Source organism: Temnothorax americanus, unplaced genomic scaffold (genome assembly GCF_048541705.1).
Source record: "Temnothorax americanus isolate GAGA-0224 unplaced genomic scaffold, ASM4854170v1 Scaffold39, whole genome shotgun sequence".
Lineage (NCBI taxonomy): Eukaryota > Metazoa > Arthropoda > Insecta > Hymenoptera > Formicidae > Temnothorax > Temnothorax americanus.
Genome location: NW_027509536.1, coordinates 408683 through 432480, shown reverse-complemented (window position 1 = coordinate 432480; position 23798 = coordinate 408683). Strand labels below are relative to the sequence as shown.

Genomic DNA, 23798 nt, shown 5'->3' with positions numbered 1-23798 from the left:
AATTTTCCTGGCGGCCGTGGTAGTTGGCCGCGACCATTGTCACTGCAGATTGCATTGAACCGAATCAATGTAGTCACACATATTAGTGGACTCGAGCTGCAATAGCTTAAAAAAAAGTTGTCACATCTAGCGGCGGAAATTATCTAACTGGAATAAAGAATTGACTTCCACGAGAATATAAATAAAAAGTAAACCAGATGTACGACCAACACAACAAATTTTTACTATTCACATTAAATTTATATATTTTTAATCATTAAGATTCGTGCTAATGTTTCAAAATTGCTGGTTATACTTCTCGTTAATTTTTTATTTATATTCTTATATAAGTGTCAATTCTTCATTCTAAACTGTATATCGTTCTTTTACAAATGTATAATAATGCTCTGACTTTCAAATAAATAATTAAATATATTATATAAGTATATAATTATTTAAGTTAAATAATGAATTATACAAGTATATAATTCATTATTTATATTAAACTTCAACAAACAGAGTTTCGCTACGTAGCGAAGTTCTCATATCCCGCCGTCGCGTCGCGTCGCGTTGCGTTCCCGAGTTCATCTCCACTCGAGTTGTCAAGCAATTATGCAGGATAATTGTGTGCTCTGTGTGTATCGTCGCTGTTTTACGATTCGCGATTTAACCTGGTAAATTGCACATCCATTTGTCACTTCTATTATTTTTTTGCAGCGAGCCGCCTGACTAGGAGTCACAGTTGTAAGTTTCACACTTAATTATGCTCCGGCGAGAATAATATATAGGTTTATCTCATTTTCCATCCCTAGAATTTTTCCGCGCCGTAGAGTGAATAATCCGCCGTCAGCTTACGATAGATTACTTCATTCGTGCATTTTATGGAGATAGCATAAGCGATTTATTTGCAAATTGGATCCGTCCGGGATCTCTCGCTCTTTCGTTATTTTTCATTATTTTAATCGTAATTGAAACTGTTGCGATTACGAAGCCCTTTTATCACGCGTGAGAACAGAATCGCAACTCATTTTAATACACGTGCCCTGTCGAAACTCATTAACGTCATTTTACGCGGTATTCATTAATAAGCAAGATATACGTCACAAAGGAACGAAACTTGCACGTACTCGCATATTTAATTAGACTACTTCGAACATTTATCAAAATCAATCATTTTTATCGTATTAAAAATTTAATTGTTTACGTTTGTTCACTTGCTCGCTCTTCTTGGAATGATCGAGAAGCGAAAAGAGATGTGATCCGAAGGTATAAATTATAAGATCACTTTTAATTTATACTATAATTTATTACTTTTAACAAGTGTCCTGTTTTGTGTGTATGTATGTTCATGTCGCGTGTGAAACGTGTTTTCGCGTATTTTTCACGCTCTCTTAGGTACGTAGAGGTATTGCCTTCAATATACATACAGCATTTTTTAAATATTTTTTTACGTTCTTATTTTCTCGCAGATTAAATCTCAGCAAATTAAAGGTTCTTTTCTTAAACCTATGCCCTGTATAGACCATTGGTGATAATAAATAAGAAATCCATAGGAAAACACAGCATCCGATCTCACGCATCGGCGTAACATACGCGCGTACGTCGCATAATATACTATGTATAATATATATATCTCTCTCTTTTTTTAACGTTATAGCATTCCAACACTTTCATCCTCGAAAGACAACGTGCCGACGTGATCGTTTCGCGCAAACAAGAAGTTTCTGTAGTAATTTACACTCAATTGGGAATCATCAGGGGAAACTCCGTCGTACTCTCTCACGCACACAAACGTGCACACAAACAGACGCAACATGCTTCCCCAATTAGACATATATTTACACAGATATACAGTGCCTACGTTAACTTGCCTTCGCAAATTGTGACATCGTCTTCACGCACGTGTCGTTATGTGTCCATCGATACATATCATATACATGTGTCGCGTATATATGTACAGAGGGGAAAGTATCAGGTTAGAAAAATACAGCCATTTTACTCAGGATTATAAGAAATTTTCTAACATCTTTCGAAGTGTCACCCTATATAACAGAAGACTAGGCTCTCCCTTTCTTTCTATCTCTCTCTCTCTCTCTCTCTCTCTCTCTCTCTCTCTCTCTCTCTCTCTCTCTCTCTCTCTCTCTCTCTCTCTCTCTCTCACACACACTCTTTCTCTCCTCGCACGAATATATTTTTGGCTACCCGTCATATCTTCGTCTGGAACCGTTAAATCTCACGCTTATACATATATTCTTCTAAATAATCTAAATCGTCAGATTGTGGAACCCGTATCTTCATCATGCATTTAGCACTGAATGTAGCCACTTGATACGCGTCTTCATTTTATTAATTGGCCTCTGAAGATGAGACTTCGGGATCAGACAGCCACTTAGTTACAGTGCTAAACGCGGAGACGCAACACGGGGATGAGAATATGGCTCTCGAGATCGACTATGGAAATGCAAGGATTTCGCGGGGATCGCGCTGGAATATGCGCCATACTTGTCCTCTGCGGTTCGTTAGCGATATGGAAAGCAGAGCGTGCAAATTTCGCTAATTAAGAAGCGATCGACTTCGTCCGGAAGTCTCCTTACCCTTTAACAACGACGTTAAGTGGCACATGGCGCGATCTACGAAGGGGAAGACGAGACGGAGGCGGCTCTCCCGCAGGGGATAAGTCGAGAGATGACGATCGGTCGACAAGCGAGAGAGAGAAAGTCGACAAACTTCCCGACGGAGTTATGAAAAGAACTTAAAACTTCACAGCCGGCTTGCGCGGATTCATTGTGACCGAAGCGACTTAAGTAGGTTTTATATCTTTCGGAAGAGGGGGGGGGGTTTACATAAATTAAAAGATTTATATCCCCGAATTGAGAAAGCCGCGGCTTTAAGTCCGCGGCGTCTCTCTCTCTCTCTTCGCTTCCAGCGTCAAGCCGTATTTCATTCCACGACGGTGCCGTTCTCGTGTTTCTCCCCGAGAAACTTTCAAACGTTATCGTAACGCGGATATTGTCTTGCGCATTGCCAAAATGCTGTTGCCGTGTTTCACGGAGAAAGAAGTTAAAAGTATAGTCGACGGAAAACTGGCAACAGCAGAATTCCAAGAAGCAGAATTCGCGAGATTTTAAGAGGTTCCGCTTGCGACAGTTTTCGTCTTCGTAACGTTATTTTGCAGGAAGACTTTACAAATTTACCATTAATCTTCATTAGTTTGCATATTATTTTAAACAGGGCAAACATTATACCGATTATACAACAGCAAAACGGAGAGCGTTATTAGCGTATTAAGAGGGAAACCGTGTCGCGTGATTATCCCGGTCGCGAAACATTTGACACAATGACGCGTAGAATTAAACTAACGGAGCAATTTTTCGCGTTTTGCAAAAAAGCATCATGCGAAGAGCTCGCCGATGACGACAAATGTCGTTCGATTCTGCGGCTGGACGTTTGTCAAGCTCGGAGCACACGTGTCCATTTATCGCAAGTGACCGCACACTCGTCCAAGTTTCACGCGGCATGAAACGTACGCGAACTGCGTTTTATCTAAAACAACTCGATCGGATCGACGTCGTAAACCGCGCCACATGTAACACGAAGCTGTACGTAACGATATATACATAGGATTGACAGTACCATTCGTCTAGAATATTTACAAATATACATCGAAGGCTTAAAGCTACGTCGTACGGCATTCAAAAAACCCAGTAAAAAGCTTTGATTGTAGACGTTATTGCAACAACGCGGACGCGCGTGACATACATCGAAACGAACGAGATATCATGATTTGCTCGCCTCGCAACACTCCGGATCGTGCAAAAACTTACATCTGGACTAAAAAAAACCTTAAGATAAAAGTAATACTCGTAATTAAGAAATTTGCACGGTCTTAATTGTTAGCGATTTCCAGAAGCAGAAGTAAATTTAGACAAAATCAAGCAATTAGTCGATCATTCTTTTCGAAAAGTAAAATTATCTACAAAGTTTCTTCTACTTTAATTCCAAACACGACAAATTTCTTAAATCTGAACACATTTCAAACCGTGAGCTTGCGAATGCTGGCTGGAGGGATAAAAGTCGCTTACGATGCACGCGAAACTGCAGGAGCGAAATTATCGCTTTTAGCATAGATCTCGAAATTTCCGAGTTGACAGCGCCAATTTTGTTCGGAGCGACTGCAATCAGGGGCTTACTTAGACGTCATGCAAGAAAAGCGTCGTTAGATTTTTTTTTTATCAAGAAACTTTAGAAGAAATGTAATCGGAAGCATGCTTGACGTAAAACTTCCCCGATAAAAAGGTAATGGTAGCGCTCGATATTCATGCAATGAACACAGTCACGTTCGGTTGATTGATTTTATGCACCTGGCATCGAGACGCTGCCGCATCTCTGGATGATCTAATATTATATCTTTAACAATTTAATATTAACGGATTACAAAATACTCCTCCCATCAGATTAATCTTTCTCTCTCTCTCTCTCTCTATCTCTCTATTTCTCTCTCCCTCTCTCTGTGCGCGAGTTTATCATAAGCTTATAATTGTATATTATTTAACGTCATTATTCGGTTTATAAACAAACCACTTTTAAACATCATCCAAATTGATCAATTGTATTATACATAATGTATTACATGCTCCCTCAGATATGCGCTAATCACTTCGCTTATATTTGAAATCCGATGAAACCATTGCATTTCGACGTGAACGTGATTTGAGATGCTCACATTACGTCGATCAAATATTAGTTGAAACCTGAACTTCGCGATTGCGAGGAAAGTCGTGAACCTCTACATGGATAATTCAAACACAGATCATAGATCGTATTCTGCGTTTCTGCGCGCGTCTCCCTCGCGTCGTAAAGGCCCGACGTGCGGATATGTTTGTCTTTTTCTCCCAAATTGAAATCGACGAGTTTAATTTCTCACGCAATAAAAATGGAGAAATGTATTTTATGCTAAATCTGCGAATTTCTATTTTGTTGCGCATAAATATATAAATGTGGAGTCTTGGAAGATTGGGTTTTAATTCTTGTTGTTCTAATATATATATATATATATATATATATATATATATATATATAGACTCCCACGGATATTAAATAAATAAAACGTGAAAATATTATACTTACAGTATAATTCTTTTGCATCAAGACGCCGTAATGTGTATTGTATTATAACTCTCTAAAATTCAAAGTTGTTACTAAATATCGAATATATCTGGAATATAAAACGTTTACATATTATCATCAAGAAACGCGATAACGTCTCGTGCCATTACTCGTAAAAAATGATAAACGTATATTCTTTCTTAGTGAGACCGTTAACTAGGTTGTTAAACGGTACTAAATGAGAAAAATTAATTAAGTACTTCAGAGAAACTTTCACTCTCTTTCGTCCAAGCAGCCGCAGTTCTGTTAAACGATGCTCCACGTTGATTTTGATGAAAGTACAGTGTGGATCGTTGATCCGCATCGTCTCGCAGCTCGACGGAAAAGTCTTGAGGAGTATACACAGCCGCATTGATCACCTCGAGAAAAAGAAAAAAAATAATGCAGTGTAGAGCAGTAATTCGCTCAATTGATTGATTCGTAGGCAGCTATTGCACTGCGTACTCGTACTTGATATGTTTGAGAATTCGGTCACGATGAATTTCACTCTTGACCGCGAAACAAAGACGTGAAAGACCGTCGAAACTTAGGACACGTACGTACACAGTATCGCGAGAAGCTCGGCACAACTTCCGTCTGAAATCTTCTGAACGTAACACGAAACTCGATAACGAACTTCTCTCACCAACTGTTTCTCTTTAATTTCATATTTTCCACTTACTAGATTTAATTTTCTTCTATTTAATTTTTTTTATTATTCCCTTGTAAGGTATATTAATTTCACCCGTATTGTATCTCTACGCTTTTAGAGAAATCGATACTCTGCAATAGTTTGCATTTATACGTCGCGAGCCAGTAAATCCCGATGTTGCGCTTTTGCGCTCGATCGAGCCGTGAAACCGAGAACTGTGTTTCCGATCTTCGTGTACGCTGTCGTCATTGTTCCAAGTCTACCTGATTATTCATACGGTTCGTAACTAGTGGCATTGGTATCGGAATATCGCGACAAATCCTGCATATCAAAGCGCGCCGAAGCGGTCGGAGCAAGTTCCGGAATTTCGCCGTTCGATCGAACCCGTACGATTGCTCGCAAGTCAAATCTGCATGTATGTGCGTGTGTGTATGCGTCACGGCAAAATCGTAAAATAATATATATCAGGAGTTCTCAATCCCTGCACGTTCTCACGCTCCGTTTATTATTTATGTATCCGTTTGCTTACTACATAAATATTTTGCAGATAAATGACATAACGTACCACGAAATTCTTTTCACAATTTAGAAGACCCTAACACTCGTAATAAGGTATTCGAGACATATAAGCTTCATTAAATATTCGAAATTGATAAATTAAAATAAAAATAGGCATAATGTTGGTAAGGAAGTACTTCATATAAGTGTGAACTTGCCTGCATCTTATCAGTATTCATAAATTCTGCATATATCTTGTAAAATATATATGTTTGCTTATACAATTTGATTTTAAGAAATTTGTGCTGCCGTAGTTTGATTGTTATTGAATCACTATCCACCTATATAAAGCGTTTAATTGTTACTGCGTTAAAAAGACATGTATTGCAAGTTAATAACCGTTCGGTAACTTCAACAAGGTAAAAGTATGTAAACTGAACAAATTGCTATTATAATGGGAGATCAATGCAAGATGATGGGGCGCTAAATTGAGAAACCCTGAGAAACTCGACCATATATAAATATCGAGGGACTAAGCATTTCAAATTTTTCAAAATACTAAAAACTCTTCCTCTCTCGATTTAATAGCGAATTTATATTTATTCTTGGAAAAACGTACGTTTTCCCAGAAATAAAGATTACAATCCCAAAAGCTTCTCTCTCCATCAACCATTTCTCTCCTAAATATTCTCACGTTCAGAAAAATATCTTATTCTCGATGCACGGGCTTTAATTAGTATCTTGATAACTCAGAAATAATTATATTCACCGGCGTTCGATAACATGAGTAACTCATTAAAGAGAGTTCGAGCTAGTGTTTCCAAGATACACTGTTCCCAAAAGTTAAGCTTCTTCCATGTTGTCCTAAAACTTCTGCCCCGTACTTGGTGTCACCCTGTATATCGTGAAAGGACGTAAATTTATTTATGTAATATATGTATAATATATATGTAATATATATCTTTTTCTCTCTTTTTCTCTCACATTTTTTCTTCTCTTTTTCTATGTGTATCGAAGTATAAATACATACAATTACACTGCGACACGCGAGTGTGCATAGCATGATTCTATCGTCGTACAAACGGCGGTCACGGTTGCTTTTGCTTTGAGCGAAAAAATATTGCTATAACTTATATCCTATGTTAATACTGTCACGGCGTACTTAATCATCCAGATGAAGACGTATAGTAATATATGCTCGCATAATAAATACACCTCTAACCCTCCGCGCTTCCCCCCCCTCTCTCCCTCCCTCTCAAATCCCATTATTACCTGCTTTCGCGAACTTAATCTTCCAGAGGTGTAACCGCCCTTGCGAACACGCGATTATTACACCTCAACACAGATGGTTGACCAACCTGTCTAATGAGTCCTCGGGGCCTCGTAAACGCTCGCCGCGTGTGATTTGTACAGATTACCTAAATTTCCTGCTAATTTGCGCGATACCGCGCGGTTGATCGACGCGGAGTATTTGCTTTTGCTTCGCAAAGCCTTACTTAGCAATTACTTGAGCTATCCGTGCGAGAATTCAATTCCAACGTTCGTGCACGTGAATTCTAATAGCGCACGTGTACATGTGTGTCCTCCACCCAATAGCACGTGTCATGCCACGATAGTTCGATATCACAATGCCCGATTTTCACGCGTATGGATGCGAAGAATCGTTGCTGCATTCGATAACAACGAATTTACCAGCGAACAATTTTCGCTGTCTGATCGCGTGTCAATTTTATCCAAGTGAAGAAATATCTTCTTCACTTTCCATCATAGATACGTAATAATCAATGAGTAATAACTTTAACAGTATTTTGTACAATTATTTATCTTGAGTGTCGTGAAATTTCGTTAAATAAAGATATCATTTTTATTTCCTTTAGTTTTATTATTCTTTTGCAATCTTCATAAATTATTTTCATCGAATGCATTTGCTTGTATATTCATCAGAAATAATGCCTTTGTCTTTTTTTTCCGTGTCGCGGACCGTATTTCCTAAGTAGAAAATGGGAAATGTTTTGTGAGACTCAACTTTTCTCATTCACTTGGAAAACGATTGACACGCAATAGAACGCGAAAACCGATAGGCAAACGCAGCTGCTGAGGTTCCAAATACAAGAACAACAGTACCTGTTGCAAGTTTGCCGAGAGCCTACAGTCTTGTTGTTACATCACAAATACGACGATTCACACCGAATTACGTTTGCTGTCCTGTATCTCTTCTTCAGCGATGGAAGCAGGTATAAATCGCTCGCTTATACGCTGATCAGCTTGCGGAAGGCCTTACGGAATTCGGGGTTGAACACAGTGTATATTACGGGATTCACGAAACTATTCATGTAGCCCAACCAGGAAGTGACGATGAAGGCTGTAACACCAGGTTGACAAGCCCCTGTCAGCTTCGTGCAAATTGCGTCCATGATGTTGCAAGTGAAGAAGGGCACCCAGCATATTAGAAAGACACCTGTGATATTTATTTTATTAATCAAAGTGATTGCGTTAGCAAGATTAATAATTTCTATGTTTCAAGAAATATAACACAACACCTAACTATTATTCTTAATTTTCAACATTTTAATTTAATTTTAATTATAACTATATATCTCAATAAATGCTTTATATATTTTTTAAATTGTAAAAAAATTTTTTAAAAGAAATATCACTTATATAGAAGCTATATTCATTTTAACTATTAATTTAGGTAGAATAGTCGGAGAGTTTAAACATACAATAACGATAATGTACTAAAATGCAATGTTGTATAAATGCAAATTTGATTCTTTATCTCTCTATTTCTTTATTTCTTATTAACCCTTAAATGTGTGTGTGTGTGTGTGTGTGTGTGCCACACCTCTCAAGAATCTCGTAAATGACATGAGGGGTCTAAAAAACCCAAGCAGGAAAAATGTCTCCTTACTCATTGATTTTTTGATCTTTAGTTATGAAAATTTTTTTCAATGTTGTTCCAGGCTTAGAAAAGAGAATAAAATGCTTATATTGTTAAAATTTCAATTTCAACATAGTATAAAAAATTAAGTAAACTGAGTACTGTTAAGTGTACAAACGGGTAGGTCACGCAATCAACTATCATCAATGGGAGCATGAGCTCCATTTTTGGCAAGAACATTTGAAAACATTTCATTCTAAAGGGTTTGGGGTTCGCTGGACCCCACGGGGCATTTAAAGGTTAATAATGCATATTTATTGTAAGAATTATGAAATGCATGCGTTCTAAATTAACCATTGTTGTTTTCTATAGAGCGAGTACTTTTGAGCTTCAGCACTTGGTATGCAAAATACATTCTGCATGATTTTGACACACCAAGGACCCCAGAAACTTTCAGTATCTCTGTTATCCTTTGTTATCTTATATATCAGAAATATTTGTTCCAAAATACAAACTATCTATCTAATAATCCTCTCTACTCTTTCATCCAACCTTACAGTGGACTTTATTTGAAATAAATTTGAGACAAACTTTAGAGCTTCTTAATACTGAGATTTTCATGTTGGTGAAGGGGATTTAAAGCTTTTTTTCTTTGTAATACGCGGCATGCTTCACAATATTTCTTCATATTGATTTCAAAGTTTTGATATTCAAGTAAATCCACATTTCGAGCAGTAAAGATAGTTTCGTATCGACATTTATTACCGCTTATTTATTGCTCGCAAGAAAGATTTACAAAGATAAATTGTTCGATCCGATCGAATCGTTATGCCGGACATATAACTAATCTCCTGATCGTTCGATGTTTTTCTTAAATCACTCGCCTAACTTCGCCTAGCCATGTTCAGACTTTCACATATACATATACTAGAGATGGTGATCCATTTCCAGTATCGCAGCTCGTTCTTGCTTCTAACTCGCGAGCCTCATCAATAATTGATGCGAGACGGATCGAGCTACTTATCAATGCAGCGGCACGCTAGCAACCTACCTAACACGATCGCCAGAGTCTTCGTAGCTTTGCGCTCCTTCTTGGCTGAGCTCTTTTCTCTCTTCTTTTTACTAGCCTTGTTGGCCTTGTATATCGTGAACCTTGACCCGGCCGACGCGTTCTTCCGGTCCTTCTTGCAGGTGGACGACAGCACGCTGGGTGTTCTCGCGAGCTGCAGTGGCAGGAGCGAGCCGGCGCTCTTCAGCCGCTTCAGCTCCTGCTTGTTCGCGCCGCCGTTGTTACCGTTCCTCTTCGTCTGCGTGGCCGAAGACACGCTGGTTGCGCCTCGCGTTGGCGGAGGCGACGACGAAGTCGACGAGGACGGCGGGCCCGACGTGACCCGCGGATTCGGGCTCGGACTCGAATTCGTCTCGAGCGGCTCGTGGATCATCGTGCTGCTCGCGGGGACGTCGTATCCGCTGGACTCCTGCCGCTGCACGTGTGGTGCTCCGGTCAGCTGGGCCTGTGCCACCGCGCTGAAACGACAACTACCATTCGAGTGTCAGAAAGACCCGGCACTCATCCGCTTTACGTTAGAGTTTAAAATCCACACTACCAATTTTAAGTCTGGTTTTCGAGGATTAAGGAGTTCGGGATCTCTTGATAATAACGCAAAAGTTACACAATACAGAAATAAAGATGGTTTTTAGAAATCTCATTTGATGTCATATATTACTGTTTTCTCATTATTGCAAAACGCGTGATTATGTTTGTACGCACCCATGACGATTATACAAAATCTTCAAAGATATCATTCCTACTCAATGCAACATTTTTATGCATATCTGTATTATAATCTCAAAATCTTGCATTTAAATTTTGATGCGACATTTTCATGTATTCTAAATTTTGTAGTTTTGATTATATTATTTATTAATAATTATGGATATACATTATTTTTTTACGTTTATATACTACGTATTTAAGATCTTTTGCGTTCTTATATATTTTTGACAATGAGACATTATTACGTTGGCCGGTGTTGTATGGTAAAATGGTAACGTAATAAAATAATTAAAAAAAACCGTTACGGGGAATCTAACTAATGAGACGGTAACAGATTACTAACTATCTGAATTAGGAGACAGTACTTATGAATATGCATGCAAATGACAAGGAGGTCTTACATCCTTCAGAGGCAAGAATACAGAAAACAAATGGCCTAACCAAATATACAGCAAGATCCAATTTAATATATTTATATATAAAAGAATATTTTTAATGTCCATTTATCATATAATCTACGTACTTTACTAAATTTTAATACATCATCGTTTATAATATAATATTAAGATAATGCACCACATACAACTTGTTTTCCACCAAAGCTTACGTTAAATTTCTTCTTTTCTCTTTTATATAATTTTTTAAAAGCATAACTAGAAATAGGAATGTGATTGTCAAAGTTTTTGTTCATTTCTAAATCGTATCCCCATGCAAAATCTCTCGTAACGATTCAACGCGAAGTTCCACGCTTGCCGAAATATGCGGTACTATCGCGCTCGAGCGCTGAAAATACACACTAATTAATAACCGTGAAATGTCCATGATGCGCGCGGAGTTGATTGGCCCATTTTCAAAGGTAACGCGAGCGGTTAGATGCAAATTGTTCGCCGCGGTGCGGTACAAAGAGACCACCCCATCGCGCGCGATTAGCTCGCGAACTTCCGGATTACTATCGAAGCGACGAGTTTCCGTTAAACGAGTACTGTGCGCGGGCTTTGAATAGAGTTTTGGAAATAGATGGAGAGAGAGAGGAAGAGGGAGAGAGTATGCGAAATCTCGCGCAGCTCCGATTGGCCCCCACTGTGTACCGCGATTGTCGAGAGGACGAAGAAAATAATTACGAGATCATCGGCTTATTTCGCCGCTCGGCCTGCCGTGCTTCCCTTCACTCTCTTTCCCTCGATCTGCGAATGTTTTTTTGTTTTGCTTCATCGTCCAACGCGCACGAACTTTCGAGCGTTCAACTTGTCAGCCGTCCCGAATATCGACGTGCCTTCCTGTCCGGGTTTTCCAATCGAGCGAATTTCCGACATCGCCCTGAATTGTCTTCGCCTCTTTATCCGTTCGAGACGAATTACCGAAAGAAAGCTTTCAAAAAGTGATAAAATGAACAAAAAATTTCATTTCAAAGAACAAAAAAATCAATTTAATGAAAAATGATTTACTACGATTTTTATAAGGACCATTTTTAATTTGTGTGAAAAACGTAAAACTTCATCTCACAATTGGATTGCTTTATAAACAAGAGACTCGGAGAAAGATTATTTTCTGTATATAAAATTGGAGATAATTCTCGTAATTTGATGAAAAAATACATAATAATTCGCTACTAAAGTTATATTATCATATTTTAAAAGAGCAAGGACAGTCCGAAACAGTAATCACTGCTTAGTCGAAAAGAATCCGCAATTATTCTCACGTTACCGATAATCTGAAGAGGACTCGGAACGGAAGGGATAAAAACCCGCAAACTTTGCGACACGCGAGGCAGAAGTAATATCCTCTTAATTGAAAACTCCCAATTGGCCAATTAACCGGCAGGTCAAAACTTTTGATTGACTCAAAGCCTTTTCGTGTCGCTTGGAAATCTTCAGAAAGAGTAGTAAAATAATTGTAGCTACCTACGTGCTCGTGTTGTTTCATTTTTACTACTTTATTTAACAGTTGCTTTTTATCTTTCGTGTCTCTTATTGTCGACTAATTGAAATTTCAAGTCTCATTTATTATTACAACGTTAAGAAAATAGTAGTGCGGCATCCGAAAAGTTTATGGGGTCGTTCGATGAAATTTCTTCTAAATATGTAGGTCAAATTACACAAAGGAAATTTAGTTTAATCATCATTAATCAATTCTTTTAGTCCTCTTTCAATTTCGCGTTACGTACTTTTCTCAAATTGCGAGGCGCAACTAAGAAGAATTAGAAAGATAAGTTCCTCTGATGTATAACGATGCGAAAAACCTCAGATCAGATCATTTCGAGCGGCGCGTAATAAAAAGAAACGCGAAAATTTTTCCATTTTTCTACAATACAGAATATCGTATAATCATCTCTTTTGCCTTTCAGACATCCACCCAGACTTTTTAACCATTCGTTTCATCTTTCGGAGCTCAGCAAAAGCAGATGGAAAGAGAAGTTCGTGCAGGTATATCTTGGTTATACAGTGCCCTTATTCATATAAGTCGTTTTATAAGTTAATTCCAGAGAATTTTCCCCGCGATACACATAAAATAAACTTAATTTTATAATTTATTCAATACGCTTTATTGAGGGAGTGCTTATCATCTGTATTAAGTACTTAAATATAAAAACGCCATTATATTTCAACGAAATATTCCTCTTTTAATTAAGCAGCAAATAAAATTGTAGAATTTTATATTATCTTAAAATAATCTCGTATAAAAATTGATGCATTATAAATATTTACTAGCTTATATCGTTATTCATCCCAATAATCGGGGCAAATAGTTGATATCAAACGTGGACGCAACATAACTTATCCCGAACCAAATATATATTTTACGAAAGACCTCGCAAGATCCTCTTTGACTTTTTCACTCGACTTCATATCGTATCTGTCATCGCAAAGAGATATACATTTCAAACTGAACGACGGTTTTGAAAGACAGTAACCGTTTCAGAGACGACGTATTCGTACGGCTTTTCGCATTGAAAGTCGATGTGACGAGACCCGTCGCACAACGTCATGACAATGCGATCCGATATCGTTGAAAGAAAATTCCGACATCTTCCTTCCGTTCGCGGGGCGCGCAACGGGGGGAGAGAAGGAACGAGTGATAAAAAAGAAGATATGATGAAATTCTTACGCTGCTTCCTCGACGACCGTGGCTAAAAAGAATTCCGTGCTCTTGTCATTGGAGATGACGACGACGGGATCGAGGGGCGTCTCATCCTCGTCCTCGTTGCTGCCGGAAGCGGTGTTCGTCGGTTCCTCGATCCCAGGTGCCACCAGGGCGGCCGCCCCCAGCGCCGTTTCCGCGAACCTTGCCACAGAATACCCACTACGTGATCTTAGTCAAAAGCCTCTAGAAAAGCCTCTACACCTATCATGCACTTCCTTGTTTATCCGGCATCCCCCAGCGTTAATCCAGCAAGTAGCGTATCTATCATGCACAAAGCGACGACACGCTTTTTCACAGCACCTGCAAGATCCTCAGTGACAGAGCGTCGCTGTTTCCTTTTTACGATCGAGATCTCAAACGATTCGAGTCTTTAATTTGTTACGACACAGCGATCAAGTCCAAATTGTGATAAGTCACAATCTTTTCTCTTTAATTTTAAATGTAAAAAATACGTAATTAAATAAATATCCATTTCTCCATTCTTATATATTTTTGTATTAGCATTTAAAAGTTCACTATATGTATCACAAAAAAGCAACATATTTAATCATATAAATATTTAAAATTTAGAAAAAAGGCAAGGAAGAAAGGATGGCGAAAGAGAGAAAAAAGGAAGAGAGACAGAGAGAGTGTGTGTGTGAGTGTGTGTGTAAGGGAGCAAAAAAGAAAATAAATGGATTTTGATTGATGCGCGCTGGTGCAAATTAAAGTCTGTTACACGTTAATTTATCTCACCGTAAATGTATATACTTGCGTTTTGATCGATAACATGCCCAACATACAATTCTGTCAATGTAATAATTTGTGCAATGTCGAGCATCTCATTTGTATTTAATATAAGTTACAGCTTTTTTTATCGAATATAAAACCATTACGTTAATTTGTGTATGTAATAAGCTTTTAACATGCTAATTAATTCAACCGGATTTGCTATAAATTTTTCAATCTCCCACACAATATCCAAAATTCGCGAGTTTTCTGAAAAGTTGAATATTCTCTAAATGGCATTATATCAAAACTTCGTCTGCTTAGATAATATAAAATTGCGTTACTATGTTTAATTTCCTTGAACTGCGCAAAACTCGTTTTGCATTGCAAAATAATTCATATATTCGGCGAAGGAGACCGCGACTTGAGCTGCCATAAGGTTCATTAACACATCACCTATGCGCAAATTGGAAGCTCGGCTGTTAAATTTTGTATTGTTGAACTTCGAAGTGATAGTATCCGCGATATGCCCCGACAGTACCATTCAAAAATCGCCTATTCAAAGCATGACGCAGCATTTTCACATGCACATCTCTGTACACAATAAAGCACAATCCGAACATACGTAAATTTTCCGCAATGGAGAAAAATTCTTACGTGAGAAAATTAATTTTCACGGTTAAGAATCCATTTTAAAAAATTATGGAAAAAGTCTCTATAATTACGTGAGCTTTAAATTTAAAATAATGTTTTAAATCTATTAAATTTAGATCTATTAAAAATATTTCACAATGTACACATATATATCTATATATATATTAAAAAGAATATAAAAAATAAATAACAGTCAATTTCACTGCTGACAATTGTATTACTAAAAAATATTTTAAACGCATTTAATTTAATTAAAATTATCTCACACATGTGTGTGTGTGTGTGTGTGTGTGTGTGTGTGTGTATACGTATTATCTTATAAAGAGAAAAATTTCATACATGAAAGAAAATATCATTCTATTGGATAAATATAATCTTAATTTAAACCGATGTTCTTCCTATCATCCTTATCTCGTTTATCTCTTTAATCTCAACGCAAACAATTTTGCGGCTTTATATATATGTCATCACGAGGAATAATTATTATAATTGTACTGATCGCCGACCTAAACATAACCTTGGGATAAGATACACGTGCGACGGCAACAGGATTCGTGCATTAGATTGCCAAGATAAATATCAAAATTTCGGTTAGGTTCGCGCTTTCGACCGAACCTCGGTCCGCGCGATAACAAAGTTGATAAAGGGATAACGTGGCCAGCGTGGATGCATGTGGGCGGATTAACCGGAACGCCAGATTATGTTGGATACATTGCACCCTAGAGAGATATCAAAATGCGGATGAAGTTACCAAATTGCGACTGTAACTGTAAACACCTAACCTAAGTTTAATTTATTCGTCCGACCGCGCCGCCGTCATGCGTCATGCGTCATTGTAAATGTGATCTCCGTCAAAGTTAAACCAAAAGCAATTATCAATTTTCCGAGAACGCATTAACTTTAATTAATTAAACGTTATTTTAACGACAAACGGTTTGCGAAAAAATAAATGGAAAAAATACTTTTTTGCATTTTTCTAAAGTAATCATAAAAATATACAATTTAAAAATTATTGTATCAGATATGCAAACTAAGAGATCTGTAGAAATTTTAAAATCCCTGGAAGAAAAAAATCATGACAAAAATAAATAATCACAGAAAATGCTATTTTGTGTGTGTGTGTGTGTGTGTGTGTGTGTGTGTGTGTGTGTGTGTGTGTGTGTGTGTGTGTGCGTGTGCGTGTGCGCGGAGAGAAATATTAATTAAATGTATTAAAGTATCTAATATTTTTGAAACTAATTAACACTAAACTTTTTTCCCCACAGTGCAGTTCTCTGCCGCGATATGTTATAATAAAAGATAAAATAAGACTCGTAATAACGCTTTTCACTTTTTATAAACGACACCTTTCCGTGTGCGACGGCCAGCCTCACTTTTCGGCCATTCTTCGTACGTGTTCTTTTCACGTTCAAGCGCTTAAATACTTAGATTTTCTGCGCTCTTCGCTCGAAGGAAGGCAAACTGGAGTTCGTTGGAACATTTCGCGTACCTTCGTGGTACTCCCGTAGTGATCTCAAGTACTTAACGAAGCGCCGTAATATTTTTCGAAAATCTTCTTACAATTAGATAGCTAGGGATGTCGAGTATTTACGAATAGAACGTATACGTCTGCTAAGCTTCACATGAATCTTGTGCAAACTTTGTTCCAAAAATACAGCGGCTTCCTTCTTTCGGATCAAATTCAACAACCAACTACTTTAACCAATTTGTAATTGAGTACGTGAATAAAACTTTGATTAAACGCTACGTTCTCTTGCAACTTTTTAATTTCCAATATCAAATATCTTTCTAACTCTTAGACTGAGAATTAAAGTTTCCTTAAATAGAAACCAATTTTAATTAACCGAAATATAAAAGCTTCTTATCCGCTGTCAGAATTCAATTCGCTGAAAGTTTTTAATTTACCGTTGATATAATAATTTTTTTCCAATTAATAATATTTACAATAAAGGAAAGTAATTATACTGCAAAAACACGCTGTATTTTATCGAAGTGTACGTGTTTCGAATTTTATATTCATGACGGCGAACAGACAGACATGTCAAGGTAGAATATTTTATATTCCTTTAAAGCTATCATCGTGATACTTTGCAAGGTAAATAATCCTTATATAATATATCGAATTCGCGAGCTGCAAGTAACGTTATATATGCGATTCCAATGCGTCGGTAAATGGTATAGCGCACATAAATAAATACAAATATAAAAAACACGAATACTATTATCTCGGTTTACGACATTATGGGTGCTTTTGCAGTTGCGGATATTCACATCACACGATAACAATAAGATGAAATGCCAATATTTCAAATTTTATATTTAGAATAGCATTCTTGTCCCTTTGAAACATAGAACAATAATTATTGTTATAAGTGTAAATAATTATTGTAATAACATATTTTTATTTAAATAAAGCAAATTATAGTAATCTAAAATAGAAAATTTCTTTCTCCTATTCCTCTAATCCCATTGCAATTCCATTCGCCGCTTCTATGCATATTAATCAAACCTTGCTTGATGCGCCATTATCCTTCCATTATAAACGTCAAATGTCAATAGAAAATATCTTTCCCGATAATATTCAATTTGCATTACTTTAACGCGAAGGGTGAATGAGGGTGAATAAACGTAACGAAATGCATGCCTGGAAAAGTACGCAAACAAAAAGACCAGCGATTAAAGCGACGTACAAGTAGTTTGCTATTCAAGACGAGGCTGCCCTCGTGAGCACGGCGGAAATGAAAGCACGTGCGAGCGGGGCGTGCGAGAAAAGCGAATTATCCGAGGATGTTTGGGACTTAACCCTCGGTCGTCCCCGTCTCTCAGCTCGCGCCACGCCAGCTGGCACCAATCTCCGCGAGAAATTGTCTCGTTGGAATGCGAGCCTTACGCGATCGCGAAAATTGAAAAGAATCGTCGCGCATCGCGCGCACGACGTGCTCGAAATGTCGTCGGGCTGTCTTCGCGCTTATCGCGCCGGCAAACGGGCTGGATAACGTCGTATAAAAGGGCGTATGAATAAATTTTCACCCGCAATATTTTTCCCACGGTGCGATCTGTCTGCGAACACGCAAATCGTCGTGCAAATCAATTCTGATTAAATCTACTACGTATATAAATGTCGTCTCGACCACAGTTTTCTTGCTCGATTTCGAGATGATTTCTTTTCGGCGAAAGTGTGAGAGAAAGATCATCATTTGTTAAATCTGCACTTTTAAATTTTTTAATGCTGTTAATCTTTGTAATAATATTTTCTTTAAATGCAAATAGGTTTATAAGAAAAACATTTTTTTATATACGAATAATATTACATTTTTATGTGTGAATGTTTATCACGTTGATAATGACATGTATATTTATGCAATATGACACACATTTACGTATTACCTTAAAGACGGAACATCTTTTAAATATGTAATGACAATTATTTATATCAAGAACAAATCGAGACATGACATGCTTATTTTACAGATGAGCTTGCTGCGCAATTAATAATTTAACAATCAAAGAGAAAGCATCGAGAGACATAAGAAAAATTAAAAGTTCAAGAATTTATAGACCAAAATTCTAGGATCGAGAATGCAATGGTTCAAGGATACATAAAAAAACATACGATGCATATAAAAGCCGTATATACACGTTGTATGTATGTTGTATGTACCATGTTTAATTTTTATAAGCATTGTGCCCCCTCCCCCCTGTGAAAAGACACAAAAACAAATGCCGAATCAGAAAAAACGGAAACGTATTTTCAATCCGATTTATCTGTATTAGCGCTTCTCTGGACCATATTTTAATCCGAGCTGTATCAAGACTATCCATCTTTTTTTTTACGAAATTGTAAATATATCAGAATAAGGAAGCAGAGACGGCAATATACATATATGTATATATATTATATGTGTACGTGTAATATTTGCATGCGTGACATGCAAAACATCAATTTTAGTAAAAGATACAGCATAATACATTTTTCATTTACTTTGTAATCAATAAAAACGTTTATAATTAGAACAACAAAAATTATGTTCGTTTTCCTAAAAGTTTAATATTGTTATAAAAGTAATTACAAAATTACATATAAAAATCAAATTCTTGTTTTCCGACTGAATAAAAAATATTTAACAATAAAATCGAATATGCATATAAGTTAATGAGACGTAATTAAAAAACACCTTCAAGAGAGAATTATATATAAAAATCCATCGTTTTTGCTGTAACTTTTACAGTATAAAAAGATGGTACTTAACGGGTGATTTACACAGTCAAGTACTCACCTACGCGTGTGCGCGATATTTTCGATGATGCTCCCCGGTTTTATATTGCTTAAATTCGGTTTTTTGCTAGCACGAGCCCTTTTCGCTCTGTTTCGCAGAGCCTGAAACGGTCAATTGAAAATCGACATTGTGACGTAAATCAGACGAGGAGTTGCAAACTCGAGGCGTAAATGTACAACATAAATCTTTGCGTGAGATTTCTGTAGATAACACCCGAGCCGCGTTATCGAACACCTATATCTACGGATAACGAGATTTATTTCGACAGATTTGCAGAAGAAAATCTCCGTGCTGCTAAAGCATTATAATATTTCGCTGTTGATTTAACTGCATTAAAAAAAAGGTTTGCTCCCCTCGATAAAAAAGAGATTATATATATTTCTCGATAATCATACTTTACATTCTTAGAAAGAATATTTTTGTTTTTCTTGAAATAACACAAATTCTTTCTACAGCACAGAGATAATGCTGTTCTAAACTGATAAAAACTCAATGAACAAATAAATTGTTATAACATATAATGTAACTATTATGAGTAGCTATTCACATTTTTTTTCGTATTTATAATTGCAATATTTCTTAATACTGAGCAATTGAAATGTGAAAGTTAATTATTGCAATTTTTTATATTAAAAGTCACAAAGTTAAAAAAATAGGCATAAAATAAATAAATTTTAATCGACAAAGAGAAAATTCTTTCGTGTTTTATTGTTGTGAATGTAAATTGAATTAATAAAATAAATTTATTTTTTATTGAGAAAAAGAGAAAGAGAGAGAGAAAAGGAAAGAAGTGCATATTTCTGAACAAAAATTATGTTTTTTGTTTCTTTTAAATTTCACTAGATCATTCGTCTGAAAAAACTCGAGTTCTTCGAATATATTCTCCTTTCCGTCTAAAGTTATATCCCTTACACTTTTTACAAGCTCCACAAAGTTCAGCAGAAATTTACAACTGATAGTGATGCCTTCAATTATGCGTTCTGGTTTTATGAAGAGTGCAAGCTCATGATATGATATAATATCGCACGCGAATGACACGTGGTAACATTATATTGAAAATATAAAAGTCATATATCAATATTATTATGGTATTCCGCGCCGGTATTATGCGCGTACAATTGCCGCAAGTATGAAATTAACAGTCCAATCGAAATATTCCGTACGCTACAAGCGTGGAAATTGTCCAACTAGCCGTATTTACGATCCACCGCAATATATGATAGCAACCGCTGTATAAACCGCAATGCACTTTGCTCCATCTGCGTCGAGATTAATCGCATAAAATTTGAACGTGATTTTTACTATAAATATGTCGAACGCGAGAAATTCGAGACAGGTGAACGAGATTAATTTTATAAGTTTGTTCATAGCAAAACCGTTTGCCGTTAAGCCACATCCCAATATTTAAACATGTGCTTGATTTTCGAAATATACATAAAATTTTCATACAGTCACATTACGATTTTATGGCGACTTTTTATGTCGATATTACAGCTGTTACACCATATTATTAGGCGGTTTGTCATATTTCTTTATTCTTTTAATTCCAACGCAAAATATTAAAGCATTCCGCGCTGTCGGCAATAAAGTCGGATTAATTTTAGCAATACCGCACACAGCACATACGTGATAATTAAATTACGGGCAGCGGGCTTGCCTTTACGCGAGCTATACCTTTCATGCTACTGCCAATTTTGCAATCGGTTCACGTTTCTGAAGTAATCGTATAGATAAAAGAGGCACGAATAAATTTTTGCCCTTTTGTATAAGAGCTAGAGATAATTTCCTTTGCGTCTTGTCATCGCACCGTGCGTTGATTCAACTATAAAGACAGCTATTGATTTCTTTTTGGAGCAGATTCTTTGAAATATAGATTTCACCGCGCGGTCTTTGTGCAGTTGCTGTGCCACGCGGATATATTACAAAAGCCGTATGCTTTGAAATTCATCGCAGATATAATTTTAACATCGCGAATTTTTTTGTTCAAGATTTTACGTCATTGCGGCATTAATAAATTTCCAATATTATTCGAAATATAGCGACGTATCAATCGCAATTACGTTCAGAAATTTGATTATTAAATTGCAGATTTTTGGTTACTACATCAAAATTTGTTCACGTCGTTCGCAATTTGTATCAGTGATGGTGATGACGGTTTATTTAATCCACGTGTTCGTTTAATGCGCAATTTCGATTACCCGTATGATCCTATATTTTCCGCTAACCGGCTTGACCTATTAATACCAGCGTTTCTCAACCTCCAGTGAGAAAACTTCTTTTTTTCTATAATACTATACGTATGCGCGCAATAAGAAAGTTTTACGATAAAAAATTTTAATTAAACAAGAAAGGTAATTTCCTTAAATTTTATGGCTTAGAATCTGATCACTACGTGTGTTGATACGCCGATTGGTAAGTTAGTCATATTCTGCATGCATCGTTCAGTCGATTCTTAAGCAAGAAAGATATAGGCTTACACGACGGCGTATTAATATACACGTTGCCGCAAAAAAATCACATCACTCTCACCTTGAATATATTGTAGTAAAGAAATACCATGATGATGCAGGGTATGTAGAAGCTGGACAGGCTCGAGTAGATGATAAAATCCGTATTGTAGAACAGACATTGGTCCGGTATCCGGTCCGGAGTGTTATTCAGACCAAGGACAATCGGGCTGCCGATCGCGGCCGATATCGCCCAGACCAACAGTATCGTCAGCCATACTCTTCTATTGTTCTTATGCTTCGCGTACTTTATCGGCTGGGTCACCGCTATGTATCTGTAATACAAAATCGGTTCGCGTTGTAATTCCATCCCGCACGACGGGCATTATATCGTTGTAAATCCGTTTATGTAGATCCAGCTGTTCTTGTCTCATCCAGCATCCTTCAGAATTCCCATCTCGCGCGATTAACGTATTTGCATATTGTGTTCGCTGTTATCATTATGGTTAATTGACGCGTTTGACAGAATTGATTTTGGTATAAAGCGAGAATAAATTTTGAAAGGGCGTATATGTTTAAAATATAATTTAAATTTCAAACTAATCTTTATATTAGACGATATATAACCGATAATATCTATTTATTTATTAAAATTTACTATTTCTGGCTGATCATGTAAACTTCTTACAAAAGAATGAAGAGGCCATAAAAGGCTATTTTCAAGCTATTGTCGGGAATTTCCGTGGTTCAGAAGAGATGTTGTAGAACAATCTTAAAGACTAAAGTTTCTTTGCAAAACTTTCTATCAAAATGTTTTATTTTAGCTGTTTACACATCGCTTGTAACAATCTATCGTTACAATCTTTTCAAATAGAAAATTGCTCGAAGCGCATGACTTGCGCATTTATGCGTGTTTTTTGTTGGGATTTAACTAATAACAATTTATTTCTGTAAAATCGAGTATGAAGGCGGTACATAACACTCTCGTCATATGTTATCATCAAGCACTCTTCAATCTCTTGTTCATCCTGTCATCAATTTACTATGTGACAAACCCCTTGTCAACTGTACATATCAAAACAAAGAAGGCAACGGGGGAAGGGAATAAAGGTTCTCGTTATTCTCATCCATAATTCAACGACACAAAGTCAATTAAACGTAGCCGAAATGAATACCGTTCAAAATGCAATCTATATGCACTTTTATATACAATTTGCGTATTTTTTAGGAGCATTTAAACGCAAGATTGGTATATTTTAAATTTTAAAAAAATGTTCGACATATATGTACAGGTTTAATGTTTTCTATAAATAGAGAGAGAGAGAGAGAAGTTATACTAAAGATTATATATAGAAACAAATGACTTTATTATTATTAAATGTACATTTGTTAATGCTACTATATTTTAATTTTATAATTTTTTTGTAGTCACTTTTTTCCAAACAAAAAAAAAGAATATGGCAAATAATTATATATACATATATGTAAGATAATCAACTCAAGCCTACGTATAATAATGTAGCTCGATTTTAACTATTTATTCTTCTTTTACCGATTTTATGGCTATATAATTATTTCGCGATATGTAACCTTCATATATCGAAAAGATTATTCCCAAATTTAAACGTATCAGTATGTC

At 36.6% G+C, this 23798-nt stretch overlaps 1 protein-coding gene across 6 annotated transcripts in view; it reads right to left on the bottom strand.

Annotated features, from left to right (window-relative positions):
- Positions 1-5368: 5368 nt before the first annotated feature.
- The window catches only part of Dop2r (dopamine D2-like receptor), a 211393-nt gene continuing 192963 nt past the window's right edge, over positions 5369-23798 (bottom strand). The window contains exons 4-9 of one of the 6 annotated variants that reach the window (XR_013258310.1): positions 22242-22494; positions 19713-19813; positions 14038-14232; positions 10207-10694; positions 8399-8732; positions 5369-5504 (exon numbers count right to left, since the gene is read on the bottom strand). Coding sequence is in view for 5 of the 6 variants with exons in the window: in XM_077414969.1 (XP_077271095.1) it covers positions 8524-8732; positions 10207-10694; positions 14038-14232; positions 19713-19813; positions 22242-22494 (1246 nt within the window). In the remaining variant the exon portion in view is untranslated. Of the gene's footprint in view, positions 5505-6247; positions 8733-10206; positions 10695-14037; positions 14233-19712; positions 19814-22241; positions 22495-23798 lie in introns of those variants that run through there. The other 5 variants (XM_077414970.1, XM_077414969.1, XM_077414971.1 and 2 more) reach the window with 5 other exon arrangements.